The 21,948-nt window shown below is 51.4% G+C and overlaps 1 protein-coding gene across 1 annotated transcript; it reads right to left on the bottom strand.

Moving 5' to 3' along the window:
• Nucleotides 1-5,095: 5,095 nt before the first annotated feature.
• CC2D1B (coiled-coil and C2 domain containing 1B) lies at nucleotides 5,096-21,948 on the bottom strand. The gene is made up of 25 exons (XM_040627310.1): nucleotides 21,852-21,948; nucleotides 20,219-20,298; nucleotides 18,380-18,524; nucleotides 17,277-17,380; nucleotides 16,739-16,897; nucleotides 16,192-16,317; nucleotides 15,857-16,016; nucleotides 15,468-15,649; nucleotides 15,221-15,296; nucleotides 15,002-15,112; nucleotides 14,799-14,929; nucleotides 14,498-14,570; nucleotides 14,162-14,292; nucleotides 13,631-13,748; nucleotides 13,374-13,546; nucleotides 12,845-12,970; nucleotides 12,307-12,365; nucleotides 9,061-9,177; nucleotides 8,616-8,689; nucleotides 8,414-8,472; nucleotides 8,138-8,189; nucleotides 7,631-7,730; nucleotides 7,376-7,466; nucleotides 6,062-6,191; nucleotides 5,096-5,801 (listed from the first exon to the last, which is right to left on the bottom strand). The coding sequence occupies exons 2-24, from the start codon at nucleotides 20,282-20,284 to the stop codon at nucleotides 6,063-6,065; spliced, it is 2,562 nt and encodes an 853-aa protein (XP_040483244.1). The 5' UTR covers nucleotides 20,285-20,298; nucleotides 21,852-21,948; the 3' UTR covers nucleotides 5,096-5,801; nucleotide 6,062.

The following is a 21,948-nucleotide window of genomic DNA, read 5'->3' as shown; positions in this document are numbered from 1 at the left end:
TGGATGGATGGATGGATGGATGGATGGATGGATGGATGGATGGATGGAAGAACAGATGTTCAGTTCCTGCTGTTAGGGAGTTGTACCAAGTATATTTCTCATCTTATTTTCCACAACCAAAGGTTTAGGTATTGTTTCTGACGTTCCATACCTCTCTGTGCTGCCCCTCACCCCCCACCGTTTCCTGGGAAACTAAGGCCTTAACAGGTTAAGTGTCTTAGCCTAGGTCTCACAGCTACCAAGTGCCAGAGTCAGGATGAATACATGACAGGATGATAATAAATGACAGTTCAGGGAAGAGAAGGAGAACCTTGTGTTCACGGCTATGTGTCTAACCCGTGGCCAAGGACATTTCCTTTCCAGCTCAGCCTCCTTGGCCCTCTCTGTCCAGTAACCTGTCGTCCCCTTCTCTGTGCCGTAGGTTGGCTATCAAGCAGGGAGCAATGGCCAGCCCCTTCCCTCGCAGTACATGAACGATCTGGACAGCGCTTTGGTGCCAGTGATCCATGGAGGGGCCTGCCAGCTCAGTGAGGGCCCCATCGTCATGGAACTCATCTTTTATATTCTGGAAAACATCGCATAGACAGAGAGGACTTCATTGTTTTTCCGTTCAGACCTGTTGCAACAGCAGTCATACCCAAATCATTTGCACTTTAGAACTGGAAGATTAAGCTTTTGTTAACACTATTAAATGGGGGGTGGGTGGGAGTGGGGGTTTGGGGGCAGGGGTGGGAAAGGGTGGTCGGGGGGACAGATGTTCCATAATTCTGAGTCTTCTATGCATTGTCCACCAAGAAGATCTGGGCAGCTTCTGTTACTGCGCAAGTTATGCTATCCTTGCCGCTAATCCCCTTCCCTTACTGTTAAGACAAAAATCCCGCTCCTCTCTTTTAAGATTTACTTATGGTCTTGTGCTCAGAAATGCTCAAATGGGTACAACCATCACCAAGGATGGGGTTGGGAGGGCAGAGGGAAAATAAAAAAAGAAGCATTGGTCTTGCACTCTTTGTACAGAATTGATATAAAAAAGAATTCCACACTGATTTTGTCCTACTTACATCACAGTGACTTCAAGTAGAATTCACACTTAGTTTTTTGCATTTTATCAGATTATTCACTGAAGTGAATCAGAGACCCAGTGGATTACCTCTTCTGTCCAAGGAATGGCATCTCAGTGTAAATGAGGTCACGTGGATAGCAGAGCTGAATTCAGGATTGCTCAGGATCTGCCCGAGTGAATGGCAGGTATTGAATTGGGCCTTTCTGAGAAAACTGACAGAATACACTCAAGGCATTTTTAGTCCTACGCTAGAGTTATTTACAGAATATTTTATTGAGAATAATTTAAACTTCCAGGAAAATCGCAAATACAAAAATACCCGTGTATGCTTTACCTAGATTCACCTGTTCACATACTAACATTCTGCGTCATTTGCTTTAGCTTTCTCTCTCTCCATAAAAAAATTAAGGCATTTGAGAGTAAGTTGCATATACTCCTAAATAATGTTTAGTTGCTAGAAATTAACTGCAACTTCAGTCAATTTAATAGGATCCTTGAACCTAGCCTCTGTCCAGTTATGTCCGGCAGAGAATTTTCCCTCCAGGAAAGCTCCCAGCCTAGGATCAGACTCAGTGAGTAGCTGCCCTGACTCACCTTTATGTCATCAGTATTTTTGGTGAGTATAGGTTCCCCACCCTGTTTTTTAATAGAAAATGTCATCTTGTGCTTTCTCGTAATTTGAATCCGTTTGTGCATTCTTCACATTATTTAGCAGTTATACTTGGTCATCTGTAAGCAAAAGCCCTTCCTTCTTTCCTGTTCATTCAGTTTTTACTGTGGACTTATGGGTGACTCTTTGAGTAGCTCTAATTCGTTATGTTGGTGCTCAGATGGTCTCAGCTTTAGCCAGAGCCCCTTCAGGCTAGCTCCTGCGTCCTTGTGATACGCTCCTACCATTTTCTTTTTGAACACTTCCTTTTCTGGCCTAAGAACATGTTCCCAGCTCATCTTGTTTACCCTGCTCAGCTTTCCAATCAGCCATGGTTTCTTTTAGTGGGAGTGGTATTAGAAACCAGGATTTGGTTTACCCTTGATATATGTAGTTTATGTAATCATTTTCTCTTTTGTTAAAAATTTCTTTTAGTCAGGGACCAAACGGATTTCACAACTCAGTTTGAAAAATACTGGTCTAGGGCAACTCCCGTTTCACTGCCATCTTCTCAAAGCCACGACCAAGCAGGAGTCAGTCCATCTGCACTAAAAGCATAGCTCCGAGAGTCCCCAAGAATCGCTAGAAGTTAATGCAGGCCTCTGGGACAGTGAGAGCTCCCCAGTGGCTAACGTTGGGCTTAGCACTTGGCAATCACAGGCTGTGGAACTACAACAGAGCAGCGGTTTTCCAAACGGAGGCCCAAAGACCTGGCCTTGTACGTGTGCTTAGCCAAGTTTATCCCTCTTCGGGGTGGGGGAGGGGGATCCACATTCTACAGTCTCTCTCCCTATAGGCTTTGTTGATGGTAGAGACCTGTGATTGTGACCTTTCTCACAGATTCAGAACTTCTAAGGGAAGAAAAAGTAGATGCCCACAGTACACCAACTTGTAAGCACTGAGCGCCGGAACCACCACCCACCAAACCGGACAGAACCTGGAAACACTTAACGGGGGCATGTATTTTGGGTATAACATCCAGTATGGTCTACGTGTATCTTAGAAGTTTAGAGCTTCTACAGGAGGTGGTTCGATTTTCCTGTGAGTTTATCTTCATGCTCAGTACATTTTGCAATTTTATCTGTGTTTTCTGGATCAGTGCAAGCTTTTGAATTCTACTAAGGACAGGCTCTGGCCGTGCATAGTCAAGTCCGTTCTCAACTGTATAAAAGAGCCTTTGTTTAGTAAAATCATCTTTTGAAGTTGAACATAAAGTAACCAAAGCTGGTTTACTTTTTTCCCTTGTTTTATCTGTTTCTATATATTGCATATTGTAAGAATGATAGAAGTGGAGGGCTGAAACCTCACATTTCTAAATAAGTGAAATATTTCTAGAATATAAACTTAGAAGATTGAGACATAGAGATCCTTATAAAGAAGAAAATAATTGCCATCCTGGTAACTTACTAAATTAAAAAAAAAAAAGATTGAATTCTTACCAAATGTTAGGCAATGTGTGTTCTCCATGTATTTTTATCGACACTTTCTGAGCGCCTACTGGTTTCCAGGGCTACAGAAATATGGGATTTTGCCCTAAGTTCCCATCTAGTATCTTCCCTCATCCACTGTGGTTCCTGAATGCTGGTGGGCCCAAAATTTCCAGATGAATTAACTTCTAGCATAATTAGTCCCTAGGGAATAATTTAGGATTCTAATGTGTTTCAGTCATCAGGCAATCTGCTGAACATTGTTTCTATAATATGTTTGTGGTAGTGGTTTCTATTTTAATGTAATGAGATTTTTTTAGGGAGTGAATACGTGGCCAGAAGGGCTGAGGAGTGGAGCAGGAATGATAATGTCCATTTTAGAGTTTGGGAAGGTGAGACCCTAAGAGGGAAGTATCTGTGATGGAGCTGGACCAGGTGCAAGCTTGCTGGCTCTACCAGTTTCGGCCCCACAGTTTCATCCTAAAAGGTGCTATCTTAAGGAACAAGATCTTTTTGGAGCTACCCATAAATATTTAGGAAACGTGCTCAGGAACTTGGAAGTAACAGTGCAGGTTTCACAAGTAACAATGAGGGTTTCACAATCGTGCTATAAGAAAGGAAAATGATGTTAAAGTCACAAAATATTTTGCCCTTTTAATATAAATTTCTTTAAAAAATTTTTTTTTTCCCGTATTTTATTCAGTTGACAAATTCTGAAGTAATTCTGAAATGTAAAGTTATTTGGGTTGTAAGCTGTTCCCAACTGCCCATGAGTCACAGATCTTTGCTGTCTGGTTGCTGCATTAGGACAAATCTTAGGACAAGGAGGCTGGGCAGGCTCCTCCCACTAGCCATGACCCCTGTATGCCTTGGCACAACAAAGGCCTTTTAAGAATCTCAGTTTCCAAGTCCAGTGGGTGGCTTTGTCTTGCCTTTCTCAGCCTGGAGGTTCTGTTTTCCAAAAGCAAAGGGTAATAAAACAGACTGAAGTTGAACAAGTTGTGAAGGGAAATCTTTGAGGCACAGAAAACTATTAGATTGGAATAGGGCATTTCCAGCAGAGGTCTGAGTTTAAAAACTCCTAAGTCTGGTTGGAACCTCTGAGGATCATCGCAGATGTCTATCCGGCCCTTAGTAAGCATGGGGTGGGGTGCAAACACTTTAGGGCAGGAACCCTCCTGACCACCGTTTTTGCTCTAGGCCGCCTTATAAAGACTAATAACAAACCCTCCTTTGCATTCTAGATTACTGCTTGTTTGACACACAGATATGACTGCAATTAAGTTTTAGCTCTCACATCTGTGGAAATTTTGGTAGTTCACTGATAGATAAGTAAGACTTAAAGGCCTGACAACTTTTAGAAAAGAAGTCATTTGTCATTCCTGTTCTGTTACCCATGAACAGCTCTGCTCTTAAGGGCAGGAAGCACGGTCCAGCCCTATCCTGGAAAGACACAAAAAAGCTCAATCCCTGAGCTGTGCTTATGCCGTACTATAGTGACCAGTAAGCTGAATGTATTTGCTTCACTCGTAGCCTTTAAAAAATCTTAAGGAATGCTTTGTTGAACCTAATTGCTTCAAAGAAAAAAAAATGTTAAAGTTTATTTCTAAGAAATGTAGAATATTGCAGTTTTGAATATTAAATCTAAATCTGTTATAACTACAAATCCCTCCATTGTCTCCATCCATTCAGAAAAATCCAGAGGAGAATTTCTTGGGAAGGAACTAAGGGATTTCTCTAGGTGATCAGCAGAAGACATAAGGCTTCCGCTTGCCCCTTCTCAAAAGAGGAAACCATTGCAGCAGTTTCTGTCACAATTAACAAATGTTATTGCCACTCTGGCTTTTAAAAGAGATAGGGAACAGTGCTTTTATTTAGGACTTTGATAGTTACTCTGCATATAGAGTGTAAAACCCCTATAATGAATTAGATCTAGTTTTTCAAATAAAAACGGCTACATAAAATTATATATATATATATTTTTTTTCTTCCAGTTAACAGTCGTTTAGTCTTAGGTGCATGGACCAAACCCAGATACAACCTTGCCCTTACTTCCCAGCACACATTCCTGAATGTAATCTCCCTCCTCCACTGAGCTTTGGGAAGCAGGGAGGCTAGTGCAGCAGCAGTCAGGACCCAAGGCACAGGCACAGCTGGGGTAAACGGGAGTTGTATGGGATAGGCTGCCACTGTCCCGGTGGAGTCACGGAACCCTGCCCCCACCCTAAGTGTGTGGGGGGGTTCCGATCACCCTCAAGTTCTCCCATCCCTTAGTTATTAGATCTTTTAAAGGCACATCCAGAAATGTTGCAACTGGGGGCTGGGGTAAGCTACACACAGTTGCTACACAAGGGTTAAGGGGCTGGAAGACTCCATGACACAGAGCAATGAGGCTATCTTTGCCTCCGCCCAGCGGGAGAGGGAGGCAGAGGAAGGGGGAGGGGACTCCTGTAATCCAGCCTGCTTTGGTGGAGGCCCGGAGAGGGGCCAGCAACAGGGAAGACCAGGGCTGTGCGGTCAGTAACGCACATCCTTCCCAGATCTTTGGTGCTCGTGTAGCAGCATCTTCCTCATGTACCAGGGCTTCCGTAGCCAGCAAAGCTGGGAAGAGTATGCTCCTGCACACAGTCGCTGGCCTGTTTCCTCTCCCGATACCGACCGTCTCCTGCACGAGGGCACAAAGCATATGTGGTAGGTCTAAACCGCAGTGAATGCGCAAAGAGAGTTTAGAAAAGATTTCCTGCAGACAGACTTGGGATCTCCAGTTCTCTTGATCAGAAACTCAGCCTGAGCCCTACCCAAGTTTTGCCTCTTGCTTGTCCATACAGATGAGAAAATCCTAGGTTTTCTCCCCAGAGAGAAAGGGAATACTGGAAGAATCTCTGAAGGCAGAGCTTGAAGGACCCAGGCAGCTGCCCACCTTACCTTACAGGCCCCTGGGCTCCAGGACCAGCCAGTTTTCAGTGACCATCTGTACATCCTGGCCACTCAGAGGCTCCCGCAGCCTCACCTTCACCTCCAGCTTGCCCCCAGTGGGCTTCCTTCCATCCAGGACCTGTGAAGACCACAGAGAGAGATGGTAACTAAGAGAGGGCAGGGGCCGGGAAGAGACAGCTCCCTGGCTGAGGCTGGGCAAGGAAGGAGCTCACCTGTCCTGCAGTGTCAACACAGGAGTCCATTTCATGACAACCCTGCACTCCTGCTTTTTTGGTGGTTTTAGGTTAAGTCTTACAAGTAACATGTAAATCCAAATAAGGGTCAGTGCCTTGAAGTGGAGATGAGAAACCCAGAGCTCTGCCCTCTCGGCTTCCCCACAGCAACTCCTGGAAAAAACGCTCTGGCTTCAAGCTACAGCCTGAAAACCACTAAGCCCAAGCCCATACTTCACAGACGGGCAGAAAGTGAATGGTAAGGTTATACAGCCACTGTGGGGTGAGGCTAGGACTAGAACCCAGGCCAAGAGTTTCTTTCCACGCACTACACTGCTTCCCTCCTCCTGCAGCAGCTGGAGCCTGGGCAGCTGGAGCGCAAAGCAGTGGCCTGCCTGCAGTGGGGCCAATACAGAGCAGGCCCTGCGTAAGAACATCTCCCCCAAGACAGGAAGTGGGGGCAGGCACACGTAGGAGAAGCCCCAGCCTACAAAAGCATCCGCAAGGATCTGGGCCAAGGCCTGCCAGGGGCACGATACATGTGCTCATGGAACACCCTTCTCACTGGACCTTAGTTTCCTCACCTGTCCGAGCTCTCAGAGTCCGCGCCTATGAAATTCAATGAGTTCACAGAGGTTTAAGGACCTGATCTGGAGCCAGTTCCTGGACACAGACTAGCTGCATTCTGCGGGGCGGCAGGGGGGCCGTGCCAATCTGAAACTGCCTTTACGCCCAGAGCTTCGTCATGCTGCTAGACAACTGCCCCAACCGCAACTCTGTCCCCACAAAACCTAGGAATTCATATATGCTGAGTTGACAGGAACGATTAGACCCCTCAAAAGCCCTCTAATCCACCTGGGAACTTAGGTGACTCAGAGTGTTGTGGAAAGTATCATTGCTTCCCGTCCAGTGATGCCATGGCATTTTCTCAGACCCTGTCAATCTCCATTTGTGGAATGGGAATAGCACCTAGTCTACAGCACATTCCTGGATGTCTTATGATGAAGGGGCACCAAAAACCTACAATAGGGACTGATGCTCAATGAATGTCAGTTCTTACTTGCCGAGCCCTCTGGTTTGCTCACCCTACCTCCACAATCTCTCTGATTTCACACTCATTCTCCAGCCGCTCCAGCTTCAGGTGGGCTGTGCCAACCAGCTTGTCGCTTCTGAAGAAGGATCTGGCGAACCAAGAATCAGCAGAGTGTCGGACCGGGAAGAGTAGGGAAGGTAGAAATGAGCCAGCTAGGCCCACTGCAGGAAAACAGAGCAGCAGCAGGGGCAGCAACCGAAGCTACTCCTTCCGCCCAGCCCACCTTGGCAGTGTAACTGACCAGGAACTCACCCTTTGTGGAAGATTTCAAACTTGATTCCTTTGCTTTGGATCACCCGCCTGAAGCCCCGGTGGTTTCGGTTGATGTTTAGTTTGAAGAGCTGATCAAATTCTGCAAGAATGGGAGAAGACAAGAAGTGGCTCGGGCTCCCAAGGATCTCCTGAGGAAGTGGAAACCGAGGCTCACAGCTGGCCTCCCCTACCTCTCTGCCTGCAATTTAGAGTGACTGCTACCCGAGGGTGGTAGAGCTAGGTCCTGGCCTTGGAAGTTCACACAATTTTTGTACTCTTACTAGACACAGATTCTACCAAAAAGGGAAGAATTTGGATTCAAGTCCCATTTCCACCACCTCCTTGCTGTGGGGCCCTAGGCAAGTAACTCTACTTCTCTGAGCCTCCATTTCCCCAGGTGCCTTCCTCCCAAGCTGAGTAAACCAACTAAGATAACAGACCTGAAAGCACTCTAAAAACAAAAGTGCTGCACACGTATCAGAGCGAATAGAAGAAAGTGGTCCTCACCTGGAGAGTTTGTGTTCTTCACCACAGCTGTTTTGCTTTTTTGAGCCTGGTCCTAAAGCAGTAAGATGGGAGAAGTCAGGACAGCTTGAAAAAAGAGCTCTACAGTACGAAGAGTCTCACTGCTACGGGAAATGACTGCCCCCTGTAAGGAATGCACCCAAAGGTCTTCAAACCTTCCCAGTAGCCAGACCTCCCAGGGAATGCAGAGAAATTGAGCACAGGGTCCTGGAATGGAATATGGGGTTCAGGGGAACCCTACCTCTACCTGAACCTCACCGAGTTAGGGTAGTGGAACTCAAATCGCACAAAAGCATCCAAGTCATCAGGAGTCACCCCTGTGAAGGAGAAAGGGGATCCAGGGTCAGGAGGAGGAACCAGGAGCCCAGTGCTTGATAAGGAGGGAGAGCCAGTGCCTCTCTCTTGGCCAGGGGTGAAGTGTCTGGGCAAGAGCCTGGAGGAGACGAGGCCCTAGGGCTACCTGAAGGGGCTGGGAGGTTCATTCCCCGGACAATGATCAGATGCATTTCTGTGCTGTTGAGTTCTGAGAAGATCCTATAGCCAAGAAGCAAGGAGAAAGAACAAAGTGAAGGAGAGTGGTAGGACAAGGTCCCCTCTTCGGTGCTTATTTGCCTGCCTGCCTCGCTAGGAGGTGGTCAGGAGTGTAGGCCCAGGGAAGCAGAGCTTGTCCGGGCAGAGTGGTAGAGCTGGTACACAGACCTCAGCCCTACGTGACCCCCAGTCCAGAGTTCCTTCCATAGCCACCACAGCTGAGCTTTTCCCAGGCAGGCAACCATAGCCCATTCCTCCCTAACCCCAGTGCCAACAGCAGGGCTAAGCCTAGGAAGCCTCACTAAAAGGGCCTAAGTTGCCAGTCTCCATCCCTATTCCTGCATGGAGCCACTGTTTCCCTTAGGCTTTGGCACCTCACAGTCTGGAATGTCTTCAACTCAAAGTGATGGCTGGGAGGGTCAAGGCCCTGGGCCTGAGCCAGCTGCAGGATCTCAAGCTGCTTCTTACGGTCCTGAGCGAGATTCTCAAACCTGATGGGGATGGGTGGGCACATGAGCATGGCAGGGCTTGTTTTCTCCTGCCCACCCAGTAAGCCCCAGCCCTGGCACTTACCTGGTAGTCTCAGCCACATTGCCCTGGTGCATGAACTGCTTGGAGAACAGCAGACACTTCTGAAAATAAGGACCCAGACTGACTCCAGAGCCCAAAGCAGGACTGTCTAGGTTGGCATTTGAGACCTGACTTCTGAAAGCTCTGACCTTCTTCTGTAGCCTCACCCCTCCTTCCCCCAACACATACTCCAAGGCCACTGTTCCCAAGTTCCATCACACTTTTCTGCCTAGGTTTTTGCTGTTTTCTTTCCTGAAGACAGCCATTCCCCCAAAATTCACTTATCAAACTCCTGTTCTTCCCTCAAACCCTAACAGAAACATCAGAAGCAGACTTAAAGGCAGCAATTCAGATACACACACACACACACAAACACACACACGTCCGTCTCCCTTTGCACTTCTGTCTTCCTCCTGTCTTCAAAGGACTTTACCCATGGTCACAAACGGTAAGCAGAAGAGCCAGATCTTGAATCCAGGCCTTTCTCTGAAGGGGCTGTGGGCACAGAGAGGGGAGACAGACAAGCAGTCCACTGACCTCATGTTGCTCCAGAAGCATTTTTTGTAGCTGGGCGTACACCTCCTCTGCCTTCTGGGAGAGTCGCAGGTCCTCATGGTGAATGAGGATGAAGTCACCCTCCTCATCCGTCAAGGGTGAAGGCACCTGCCCAGGTCACAAGGCCCCTCAGGGGCCCCAAGAGTCAGATTATTCCTCTACTGAGCCTAACAAATGCAGAATCCAAACTAAATGTTTCTCCGGGGTCTGCTAACCTCCAGTGATGGGAACCCACTGCCTCCCACTCTATCCCAGGCTGCCGCAATGCTCTGCTTTCCACTAGCCTTGCCCTATCTTGTCATCTCTGACCACAGGCAGCCCACCTGGCCTTCCCTGGCCTCTCTCGGGGCCATGGGGTAGACTGGCATAAGGAACAAGCTCTTTCCCAGCTGTCACCATATCCCAGCTGCCTCCTGCCCCCACCAAGCAGCTGCTTCATTCCCAGCCCTGTCAAGCCTGCCAATGCCGCCTCTGCCTGAGAAGTCCTGCTGCTCAGCGAGGTGAGACTCACCTTGGAGAGGTCCACATGTCGGCCAGCTCGTACCTGCGTGATCTGAGCCTCAAGGCATTTGGCCACCCGCAAGTGGGCTTTGGCCTGCTCCAGGTCTTGGCCACGCTTGGCCTGCAGGGCTGCCCGCTGGTACTGCAGTTTCCGTGCCTCTAGCAATGCCAGCTGCTCCCGCACTGAAGGACGAGGGACAACGGTTAGAGCCAGGCCTGTCCCTCACTAGAGCTTTCACTCCTCCATCCCTCTTCCCCCCAACTCACCAGAGGGACTCAGTGACTCCTTAGAACTTGAGGCCTTGGATTCAGGCAGGGCCCGGAACGAAGGTACCACAGGCTTTGCTGGCTTCTTGGCCACTGGGGCCTGGGCTGGGGGCTCATCCTGCAGGTGCCCACGAAGCTGTCACAGGGGACCTGTTCCCCACCCGGGCTATGGCAGCTCCCAGACCTGGGCTCTCTTCCTAATGATGCACTAACTTGCTGTGTAACCTGAAATGAATGGCTTCCCTTCACGGGCCCTGGAGAATCTCAGAGCTGGAAGCAGCCTCAAAACCTTCCCAGTAGGAAACAGCAGGGTAATGGGCACTGAACCTGGGCCCTGGAGTTAAGACACTGGTTTGAATCTAGCTCTGCTAACTCCTAGCTGGGTGTACTTGGCCAAGTTTTCTCAGTAAAAAAGAAAGCATACCTACCTCACTGGGCTTGTTAGTAAGGACAACAACAGGGTCTGGGTTTACCCCACATCTGCTACTTTCCCCCCCACCAACCCCTGGAGTCTCAGGCCCTCTGCCAAACCTCATCCTCATTTTCCTCTGCCGGGGCTGTATCCTCCACGGAAGCCAGTTTCTGGGCAGCTGCTAAAGTAGCTGCCACTGCATCCTCCTCAGTGCCCACGGTGGGTGCCAGGCAGGAATGGGGGGGAATCCTGTGGAAGAAAGAGACAGCTGGCAGAGGGTAGGGTAGCCCTGGGGAGGCACTAGGCTGCTGTGGGCCTTGGCTGCGTCTTCCTGGCCATGGCTGGGCCGGATGGCTCCCACAGAGCAGAGGCAGATACACAAGAAAACATTTCCCCCTCCCCCTATCTTGCTCAGAGACCTCCTCATAGAGCCCCTAGGCCAAGCCCCACTCACCTGGAGGAACAGGCAACTCAGCAAAGTCAACTCTCCGTCCTGCCCGGTGGGCTCGAATGGCATCTTGATATTGCTGCAAGGGGAGGGAGGGACTTAGGGTGGGTAGCAGTCTGCAGGTTCCACACAGGGAGAAGACTGAAAGCAGCCCCAAAAGGAAAAAGAGCCCCTGAGGCAGCAGGAAGTCCAGAAAGAGAGACAGACAGATGGAGACTCAAAGACCAAGGGTAGCTGCAGCAACAGAGAGCAGCCACCCAGGGAGACAGGCTGACACAGGCGAGGGGCTGTACAGCTGTGGGCCCACCTTGGCAATGCGCTCGTGCATCCTCGCCTTGCGCTCATCCCCACTGCCCCGCGCCTGCGTGCCTGCCTCACGGTACTTGTTCAGTCTCTGCTGCAGGGCATCCAGCACCGTCTGTGGCTCAGCAGGGACCACTTAAAGGAGAAAAGAAATGGCATCAGCTCTGCTGCCTCTCCCCAGGCCCCCACTACACCATCCCATCCTACCTGGGGCTGCTGGAGTGTCAGAGGCCATCACTGGCTGTACTCGCTCCACTGCTGGGGGTACAACTGAGGGTGCTGTGAGAGCCTTGGAAGCATGTGGAAGGGGCTTCAGATCTGGGGACCCAGAGGAGAGGTGTTAAGCAGAGGTGCCTGGCCAGTCCCAGCCCTGAAACTTCCCAATCCCAGCCTGAGCAGGCCCCACCCCACTGTCCCCATACTGACCCTCTGGTGCTGGGGGCATGGCACTCAGGTCCACAGGCTGCCCCTTCTCCAGGGCCTCCAGGACCGCACCAAATCTCTGAGTAGGAAAAGCAGGTGTGAGCATAAAGCCAGGGAACACCTACCAGGCCTGGCACTTACCTGGTAGTCTCAGCCACATTGCCCTGGTGCATGAACTGCTTGGAGAACAGCAGACACTTCTGAAAATAAGGACCCAGACTGACTCCAGAGCCCAAAGCAGGACTGTCTAGGTTGGCATTTGAGACCTGACTTCTGAAAGCTCTGACCTTCTTCTGTAGCCTCACCCCTCCTTCCCCCAACACATACTCCAAGGCCACTGTTCCCAAGTTCCATCACACTTTTCTGCCTAGGTTTTTGCTGTTTTCTTTCCTGAAGACAGCCATTCCCCCAAAATTCACTTATCAAACTCCTGTTCTTCCCTCAAACCCTAACAGAAACATCAGAAGCAGACTTAAAGGCAGCAATTCAGACAGATACACACACACACACACAAACACACACACGTCCGTCTCCCTTTGCACTTCTGTCTTCCTCCTGTCTTCAAAGGACTTTACCCATGGTCACAAACGGTAAGCAGAAGAGCCAGATCTTGAATCCAGGCCTTTCTCTGAAGGGGCTGTGGGCACAGAGAGGGGAGACAGACAAGCAGTCCACTGACCTCATGTTGCTCCAGAAGCATTTTTTGTAGCTGGGCGTACACCTCCTCTGCCTTCTGGGAGAGTCGCAGGTCCTCATGGTGAATGAGGATGAAGTCACCCTCCTCATCCGTCAAGGGTGAAGGCACCTGCCCAGGTCACAAGGCCCCTCAGGGGCCCCAAGAGTCAGATTATTCCTCTACTGAGCCTAACAAATGCAGAATCCAAACTAAATGTTTCTCCGGGGTCTGCTAACCTCCAGTGATGGGAACCCACTGCCTCCCACTCTATCCCAGGCTGCCGCAATGCTCTGCTTTCCACTAGCCTTGCCCTATCTTGTCATCTCTGACCACAGGCAGCCCACCTGGCCTTCCCTGGCCTCTCTCGGGGCCATGGGGTAGACTGGCATAAGGAACAAGCTCTTTCCCAGCTGTCACCATATCCCAGCTGCCTCCTGCCCCCACCAAGCAGCTGCTTCATTCCCAGCCCTGTCAAGCCTGCCAATGCCGCCTCTGCCTGAGAAGTCCTGCTGCTCAGCGAGGTGAGACTCACCTTGGAGAGGTCCACATGTCGGCCAGCTCGTACCTGCGTGATCTGAGCCTCAAGGCATTTGGCCACCCGCAAGTGGGCTTTGGCCTGCTCCAGGTCTTGGCCACGCTTGGCCTGCAGGGCTGCCCGCTGGTACTGCAGTTTCCGTGCCTCTAGCAATGCCAGCTGCTCCCGCACTGAAGGACGAGGGACAACGGTTAGAGCCAGGCCTGTCCCTCACTAGAGCTTTCACTCCTCCATCCCTCTTCCCCCCAACTCACCAGAGGGACTCAGTGACTCCTTAGAACTTGAGGCCTTGGATTCAGGCAGGGCCCGGAACGAAGGTACCACAGGCTTTGCTGGCTTCTTGGCCACTGGGGCCTGGGCTGGGGGCTCATCCTGCAGGTGCCCACGAAGCTGTCACAGGGGACCTGTTCCCCACCCGGGCTATGGCAGCTCCCAGACCTGGGCTCTCTTCCTAATGATGCACTAACTTGCTGTGTAACCTGAAATGAATGGCTTCCCTTCACGGGCCCTGGAGAATCTCAGAGCTGGAAGCAGCCTCAAAACCTTCCCAGTAGGAAACAGCAGGGTAATGGGCACTGAACCTGGGCCCTGGAGTTAAGACACTGGTTTGAATCTAGCTCTGCTAACTCCTAGCTGGGTGTACTTGGCCAAGTTTTCTCAGTAAAAAAGAAAGCATACCTACCTCACTGGGCTTGTTAGTAAGGACAACAACAGGGTCTGGGTTTACCCCACATCTGCTACTTTCCCCCCCACCAACCCCTGGAGTCTCAGGCCCTCTGCCAAACCTCATCCTCATTTTCCTCTGCCGGGGCTGTATCCTCCACGGAAGCCAGTTTCTGGGCAGCTGCTAAAGTAGCTGCCACTGCATCCTCCTCAGTGCCCACGGTGGGTTCCAGGCCAGGAATGGGGGGGAATCCTGTGGAAGAAAGAGACAGCTGGCAGAGGGTAGGGTAGCCCTGGGGAGGCACTAGGCTGCTGTGGGCCTTGGCTGCGTCTTCCTGGCCATGGCTGGGCCGGATGGCTCCCACAGAGCAGAGGCAGATACACAAGAAAACATTTCCCCCTCCCCCTATCTTGCTCAGAGACCTCCTCATAGAGCCCCTAGGCCAAGCCCCACTCACCTGGAGGAACAGGCAACTCAGCAAAGTCAACTCTCCGTCCTGCCCGGTGGGCTCGAATGGCATCTTGATATTGCTGCAAGGGGAGGGAGGGACTTAGGGTGGGTAGCAGTCTGCAGGTTCCACACAGGGAGAAGACTGAAAGCAGCCCCAAAAGGAAAAAGAGCCCCTGAGGCAGCAGGAAGTCCAGAAAGAGAGACAGACAGATGGAGACTCAAAGACCAAGGGTAGCTGCAGCAACAGAGAGCAGCCACCCAGGGAGACAGGCTGACACAGGCGAGGGGCTGTACAGCTGTGGGCCCACCTTGGCAATGCGCTCGTGCATCCTCGCCTTGCGCTCATCCCCACTGCCCCGCGCCTGCGTGCCTGCCTCACGGTACTTGTTCAGTCTCTGCTGCAGGGCATCCAGCACCGTCTGTGGCTCAGCAGGGACCACTTAAAGGAGAAAAGAAATGGCATCAGCTCTGCTGCCTCTCCCCAGGCCCCCACTACACCATCGCATCCTACCTGGGGCTGCTGGAGTGTCAGAGGCCATCACTGGCTGTACTCGCTCCACTGCTGGGGGTACAACTGAGGGTGCTGTGAGAGCCTTGGAAGCATGTGGAAGGGGCTTCAGATCTGGGGACCCAGAGGAGAGGTGTTAAGCAGAGGTGCCTGGCCAGTCCCAGCCCTGAAACTTCCCAATCCCAGCCTGAGCAGGCCCCACCCCACTGTCCCCATACTGACCCTCTGGTGCTGGGGGCATGGCACTCAGGTCCACAGGCTGCCCCTTCTCCAGGGCCTCCAGGACCGCACCAAATCTCTGAGTAGGAAAAGCAGGTGTGAGCATAAAGCCAGGGAACACCTACACTGAAAAAACCCCTCAGAGCAGTCTCATTCACACTCAGTCTACATGCATGACCTTGAGCTGATCACTGCCCCCATCTGTGAAATAAGGGCTTGGACACAGGGCTTCTGAGTCAAGACATCATACCTTCCCAATCCTCATGAGCTCTCGGGCACGGTCGAGATCTCCAGCCCGCTTGGCATTCAGGGCAGCCAATTTGTATTCTCTCTGTCGAGCCAACAAGAGGGCCTGTGGGTCTGGGTCTGAATCAGGTGGGGCAGAAATGCCAGGGCTGCCTAAGAGGCTTGTCTCCGGCTGAGAGGGCTTGTCTATTAAGAAACAAAAAGCCCGCAGAAGGGGCATAAGGGTTAAGGAAGAAGGTGCACACTTTGGGTTCCCGTGCCTACAAGTCTTTGGCCTGAGGACCTTTCTGGGTAGGTGCAACTGACGACAACGGACAGCGAGGCAGGACGGGGAGGCAGGCCATGGGTTCTGACTTTGGAGACTAGGACAGGACTTGGAATGTCTCCAGATACCTGGCTCCATGGTGAAGGGAGCTGGGGCATCTGCCTCAGGGCTCCTGTCGGTTGTTTCCCGGGGGGCCGGCTGTCTCTTGCCCAAGGCCACTGGCGGTGGAATCTCATCCTCGCTGATCTTCCTGCCTTTCCTCACAGCAGCCAGCTGCGCCTCCAGAGTCTGAGGGAGAGAACCAGAAGCCCAGCCAGCCATCTCAGCCTGAACCCTGCTTGAAGACAGGGCTGGAATCCTTCACCTTCACAAGGCTAGTGGGGAAGCCGCCCCTCTTGCTGCTTTACCCACTGCCTTCAGCCCTGCTCCTCCCAGCCCTGCTCTCTGGCTAGGCCCAACCCACCTTCAGGCCACGCTCACAGCGCCTGGCTTTGGCTGCTTCACCTGCCTCCTTGGCACTGGCTGCAGCCTCCCGGTAGTTGTGGATCCGATCCTCCAGTAGAGCCTGCAGCCCCTGAGGCCCTCCAGCCTGTAGATACTTCAGTTCAGGGCATGGCCACTCCAGGGCCAGCTAGGCCCTTGCTGCTCCCTCCCTGCAAGGAAGCTGCCCCAGAAAATGGAGCTTTTGGATTCAAGGAGAAGGAAGAGCCTAAAAGCCTCAAGGTGGGAGGCAAAGACTCACTGGAGAGGCCAGAGGCCATGTCAGAGAAAAACACAGAGGCCTAGACAGCCAGGAAATGGCTGTAGGGGGTGGTCTGGGAGAACAGAGAGGCCTTTGAGGCTGTCCAGCCACCAAGCAGTTTCCCATGCTCTGACTCTGCTTGGGGCAGCTGCTGGAGGAGGACCCTGGAAAGGGTGACTGCAGCCTTTCTACGCAAGCCGTGCCACATGCATGCTACACACAGACATGAAGGGGCAGTGGAGGCACACAGGGTCCCTCCAGAACCTACCTGAGCTGCCGGGACTGAAGCTGTTAGTAGAGCTGTCTGCCCTGGAGCTTCAATGCTTTCCTGTTCCTTCTCCTCTTCAGAGCCACCTGGGCTAGCTGTCTTATCACCATCCAAGGGCCCAGCCTCCTCATCTGCACCCAGGACCTCCTGCAGCTCAGTCTGGGGGGAGACAAGTCTCAGGAGCTTGGGAACCTCAGGGCCATACCCATGATAGCATCTGAGAATAAAGGACCCTCTCCCCCAGCAGTATTTCCCAGCATCAGTCACTGTGCCTATCCCTGTGTCCTCTTTACCAAAACACTCCTTTATTCTGACGAAGGAGAGCCTTCAAAACAGTGAAGACTCCAAATCTGAAAATCCCTGAATGCATAGCTCAGACCAGACATCAAAAGAGACTAGTCTCACACTGTAGTTAGGGAAATGGACCCCAGAAGGGCAAGACACTCACTCAACCTCAGAACACACAAAGAGACAAACCCCAAGGCCTCCTCCACAGGCTTGATCACAGAGCCCTCAGACACCAGCGTAGCAGACGCACCAGCAAGTCTGCATCCTCCTCCAGCCCTTCCTCCTCCTCTTCCTCCTCCACATCCCGCATACAGTCGGCAGCCAACTTCTCGATGTGGGCCATAGGCAGGGGGGCTGAGGGAAGAGGGTCACAGAGGTTTAGGCAATTAGAAAAGGTCCATGAGGAGGATCTTCAATCCACTGTGCCAGCAAGACACACCCACGTAGAAATCCTCCTTCCCTTCCACAGCCCAAGTCCCACCTGGAAAATTCCTGCTCTTCCTTTATGACCCAGCTCAAAAGACCCTCAGCTGGGAAAGCTTCCTGGGAATGCTCCCTTCTTGGCATTTTTGTTGTCATAGTTATTCACAGACACGTCCATTCATTCCCCCAACCACTTGTTTTGCATATGTAAAGATTTTTTAACATCCACTGAAGCTTCACAATAATTTTGCAAGACAGATAATATCAGACCCTTTTTATAGGAGCGAACTAATAATAATAATACCAATGTTAATTTTCCTCACATTGCAATCCTAGTAAGTGGGAGAGCCAAGATTCAAACCCAGGCTCATCTAACTCCAAAGCAGGTTTGGACTGAAGAGAGAAGGGCCATGGGTCTCCCAGACCAGTGATGCCCTTCCCAGGTCCTCCCATTGTCCACATCTTAGGGGCACATGGGATGGGGGATGGTTCTCGCTCAAAGAAAGGTTTAGACCCTCAGACCCTCCCAGGCTTCAGGTCTCTGTCCTCTTCCAGGCTGGGGAGGGAGATTCCACTAGTCATTCAACACAATTTCTATACACTTATGTGCTCAATGCAGTCTGTGCTGAGCTCTTCCTCTACACTGGGCTCTGGCTAGTGCGAAGACGGAGACATGAGTCAGTGTGAGAATCAGACTGCTGACTGTCCATAATGGGGAGAGGCACAGTCAGAGAAGGAATGAGCTTCCTATCACACAGGTGTATGAGCAAGGCCAGACAGCCTCTTGGGGGGAGGGCTGCAGAAGGATGGATATCAGAAGGACCAGGTGATCTAACTGGCTCCTCCCAGCTAGGAGGAGAGAACCCACTCTACCACCTGCCTGAACCCTTCTGGTCCCAGCAGTGAGCCAGTCCAGCGCCGCAAACTCACCCTGCCCCTTGGGTGTTGGCTTCCTGCCTGTGGCCCCTGCTTCTCCAGTGAGGGCCAGCAGTTCAGCCTCCAGGTCTCTGTCATCTTCAGTCTCCTCCATCCCCAGCAGCATGTCCTCAGGGCTGAACTCCACAAAGAGCCCCAGCTGAGAGCAGAGAACGGTTCTTAGGAACCACACAATGAGGACCAGTGCCAGAGCCAGTCTTTGGCGGTCAGTGGGTCCTTCATTACATATGAGGCCGAATGTGCAGACAGGGAAACTACGGCAACATTAGTCTTTGGGACGATTATCTCCCTAGGGACTGCGAAGACCCCAGTAAGACTACATTGCCATTATTATTACTCACGGCATAAGAGCACCAGCTGTCAGGCACTATACTCCGTATTCTATGTGATTATCTTCGTTAATTCTCACAATCCTGAGACGTAGGTCCTATTTTTTTTTTTTTTTTAATTGTGGTAAAACACATGTAACAGGGGCATCTGGCTGGCTCAGTTGGAAGAGTTTGTGACTCTTGATCTTGGGGCCGTGAGTCTGAGCCCCACACTGGGTGTAGAAATTACTTAAAAATAAACAAACTTTAAAACAAAGCAAAACAAGGGGTGCCTGGGTGGCTCAGTTGGTTAAGCGTCTCCCTTTGGCTCAGGTCATGGACTCAGGTCACAATCTCAGAGTCCTGGGATGGAGCCCTGCATCATTAGGCTCCCTGCTCAGTGGGGAGTCTTCTTCTCCTTCTCCCTCTGCAAATCCCCCTCCCCCGCTTGTGTGTGTGCACACTCTTTCTCTCAAATGAATAAGTAAAATCTTTAAAAAAACCAAAACATATGTAACATAAAAATTATCACCTTAGCCATTTTTTTAAAAGTAAGGTCTATGTCCAATACGGGACTCAGGACCCTAAGATCAAGAGTTGCATGCCCTACTGACTGAGCCGGCCAGGCACCCCTCACCTCAACCATTTTTTAAGTGTATAGTTCAGTGGCATTAAGTACTTTCACACTGTTGTACTACCACCGCCACCATCCACCCACAGAACTCTTTTCATCATCTTCAACAACTCCCCTTTTGCCTCTCCCATACCCCATCAACAACCATTCTACTTTCTGTCTCTTAACTACTCTAAGAAAAGGTAGCCCTATTTTTATCTCCACGCTCAGGGGAAACTGAAGCAGCCATGTAAGTGCCAGAGCTAGAATTTAAAGGCCTTGTGATTTCAGGCTATGCTCTTTATCCCACAACCTCCTTTACCCACCTCTTTTTAAAATAAATAAATAAATAAACTTATTTATTTATTTATTTATTTATTTATTTCCCACCTCTTTTAAAATAAAAATGGACTAAGAAGTTTCAGAACTTGGGCCCAGAAGAAGTAAACGGAGCAGATTACAGGACAGACCTCTCAGTCTCCCACCTGGGCCACAGCCCTGTGTCCCTAAGCAGTAAAACTCTTCCAGTGACCACAGTTCTGAAGCCCTGGCATCCTTGGCTGGCAAACAAAATAAGCAAAATCATGGCCCTAAATGAGAAACCCATGACAGTGATGACACCCCATCAGAACAGCCCAAATTTGGTGGCTCCTTAGCCCTCCAGATCACTCATATGGAGATGGCCATGGCAGCAGGATGCCTGGGTTGAAATACAGCAGAGTTCAGGCCTCATCTCCCACATGTGGGTGGCAGGGGGTAGTCAGAGGGTCTCTAACAGCTCTGCCAACTCCAGGAGGAACTGTTCAAAGTCTCTGGACTAATGGGGAAAACAAAAAGGCGACCCAGTTTGCCCAAACTGTCTAGAGAGCCCCCCTCGGACTGGCCCGGGAGTGAAGGAGGCTATATCCATACCTGCTTTGCAGCTGCCACACCCTGGCCACTGGCCTGAGGGCCTTTCCGAGGTCTTGGCCCTGGCATCTTCACGGTGGTACCTGTATGATGGGGAGGGAAGAGACTCAGACTGGAGCAGCCTACAAAGCCCCACCCCCCAATAGTGCTACCTGAGCTAGGGTGTGGTTAGTAAACTGCCAAACCAGAGAAAAAAGGCAAACTTTAACAACGAAGGATGAAATACTGTCGTTGGAATCATAGCACTGGAGCAAACAATATAGGAGATGGAAGGGATGGGGCGCACCTGTTAATGGGTTTAAGTGGACAGTGGGGACACACAATAAGAACTTACTGAACTGAGTGACCAATTTGGATTAAACGCAAGAGGCTGGGGGAGGGGCATAAGAAGGCAGATTCAGGGATCAGGTGGGTGCAAGGCTGGATAGGATTCAGAAAGGCTCTAAAGCTGTGTTGTCAAACATGGCAGCCATGTTGCGATTTAACTTTAAATTAAAATTTAAAATCCAGTTCCTCAACTAGTGTCTACCACTGGCCAGATGAACATTTTCATCACCACACGAAGTTCTGTTGGACTGTTCTGCTCCAGGGAAATCTGAGTCAGCATTCTGATTCAGATATCTCACAACCTTTCACAGGACCCACTACTGAAAGACCCTGGGCCAGGCACTGCAAGAGCAGGAATGAATCTGACATGGTCTCAGCCCTCAGAGAGCATTTACACGGTGGACGCAGCCTCGGCAATAGACAAAACCCACACAGGGCTGCTCCAGGGGCCCTGGATCCCCAGGAGCCGCCACTTGTCCAGCACAGAGAGAAAAGACTTCATGGAGAACGTGATGCTTGTGCTGAGTCATGAACAAGTTGGGGGTAAGGAAGGGATATGGAATTCCAGAGGGAACAACCTGACAATGGTTCCCAGGTGAGAAACAGTTTGATCTGCTCAAGCTAAAGACCTGGGATTACTGTGAGACAAGAACTAGTACAAGCGAAGCTGAAAATCTGTACAGGGGGCAAAACGGAAAATCCTTTAAGCCTAAAGGACTGTGGGCATGGTCCTGAGGGCAGTGGACGTGACGGGACCAGGTCGGCGATTCAGAAACCTCCCTCCGGCTGCAAAGGGGAAGAGGTTGGAGAGTGGAGGCTGGAAGCCTTCTCGGTACCGAGCATCTCGCAACGGTCCCTGCGAAAGTGGCGAACGGAGGGGAGCGCGGGGGTGGCGTCGGGGATGAAGAGAAGCGGATGGATTCCACACTGAGAGGGTAAACTCAACAGGGCTCCGAGGTTAACTGGATGTGGGCGCACGGGAGGGGGCGCTCACGGTGACTCCAGCCGTCAGAGTTCGCTGACTTAGGTGAAGGGCCGGCCGTCACCTGAGCCGGGGGCTCGGAATGAGCGGACTCGGGGAAGAGACGAGGTCAGACAGGCCGAGTCTGCGGCTCCGGGGCATCGGGCTGGGAGCGTCGGTGCTGGGCCCGGACTCGGGAGAGAAGACGACAGCGGAGGGCGCAGGGGAGACGAAGCCGAGGGACCCCACTCCCGCGCGGCAGGACGCGCCGCCCTGCCCTGCCCCAGCGCCTCCATCTCCCCCGCAGCCCTGTATCTGCCCTCGCCGGGGGGTGGGTACGCTGCATACCTCACGCGGGATCCGAAACCAGCCTGGTCCTGATCCCGCCCGGCACCGCCCAGGGCTCCCGCCGCCCCCGGGCGGCGGCGGCAGCGGCGGCAGCGGC

Source organism: Ursus maritimus, unplaced genomic scaffold (genome assembly GCF_017311325.1).
Source record: "Ursus maritimus isolate PB19 unplaced genomic scaffold, ASM1731132v1 scaffold_12, whole genome shotgun sequence".
Taxonomy (NCBI): Eukaryota; Metazoa; Chordata; class Mammalia; order Carnivora; family Ursidae; genus Ursus; species Ursus maritimus.
Note: the sequence above shows the minus strand (reverse complement) of the source record. Positions and strands in the feature narration are given on the sequence as shown.

Coding starts and splice junctions, on each gene's coding strand:
- CC2D1B (XM_040627310.1), bottom strand. CDS start 20,284: ATGCCAGGGCCAAGACCTCGGAAAGGCCCTCAGGCCAGTGGCCAGGGT. Junction 16,318..16,738: donor CTTCAGTCCCGGCAGCTCAG/GTAGGTTCTGGA, acceptor AAGTATCTACAG/GCTGGAGGGCCTCAGGGGCT. Junction 13,547..13,630: donor GGAGTCACTGAGTCCCTCTG/GTGAGTTGGGGG, acceptor CTCGTCCTTCAG/TGCGGGAGCAGCTGGCATTG.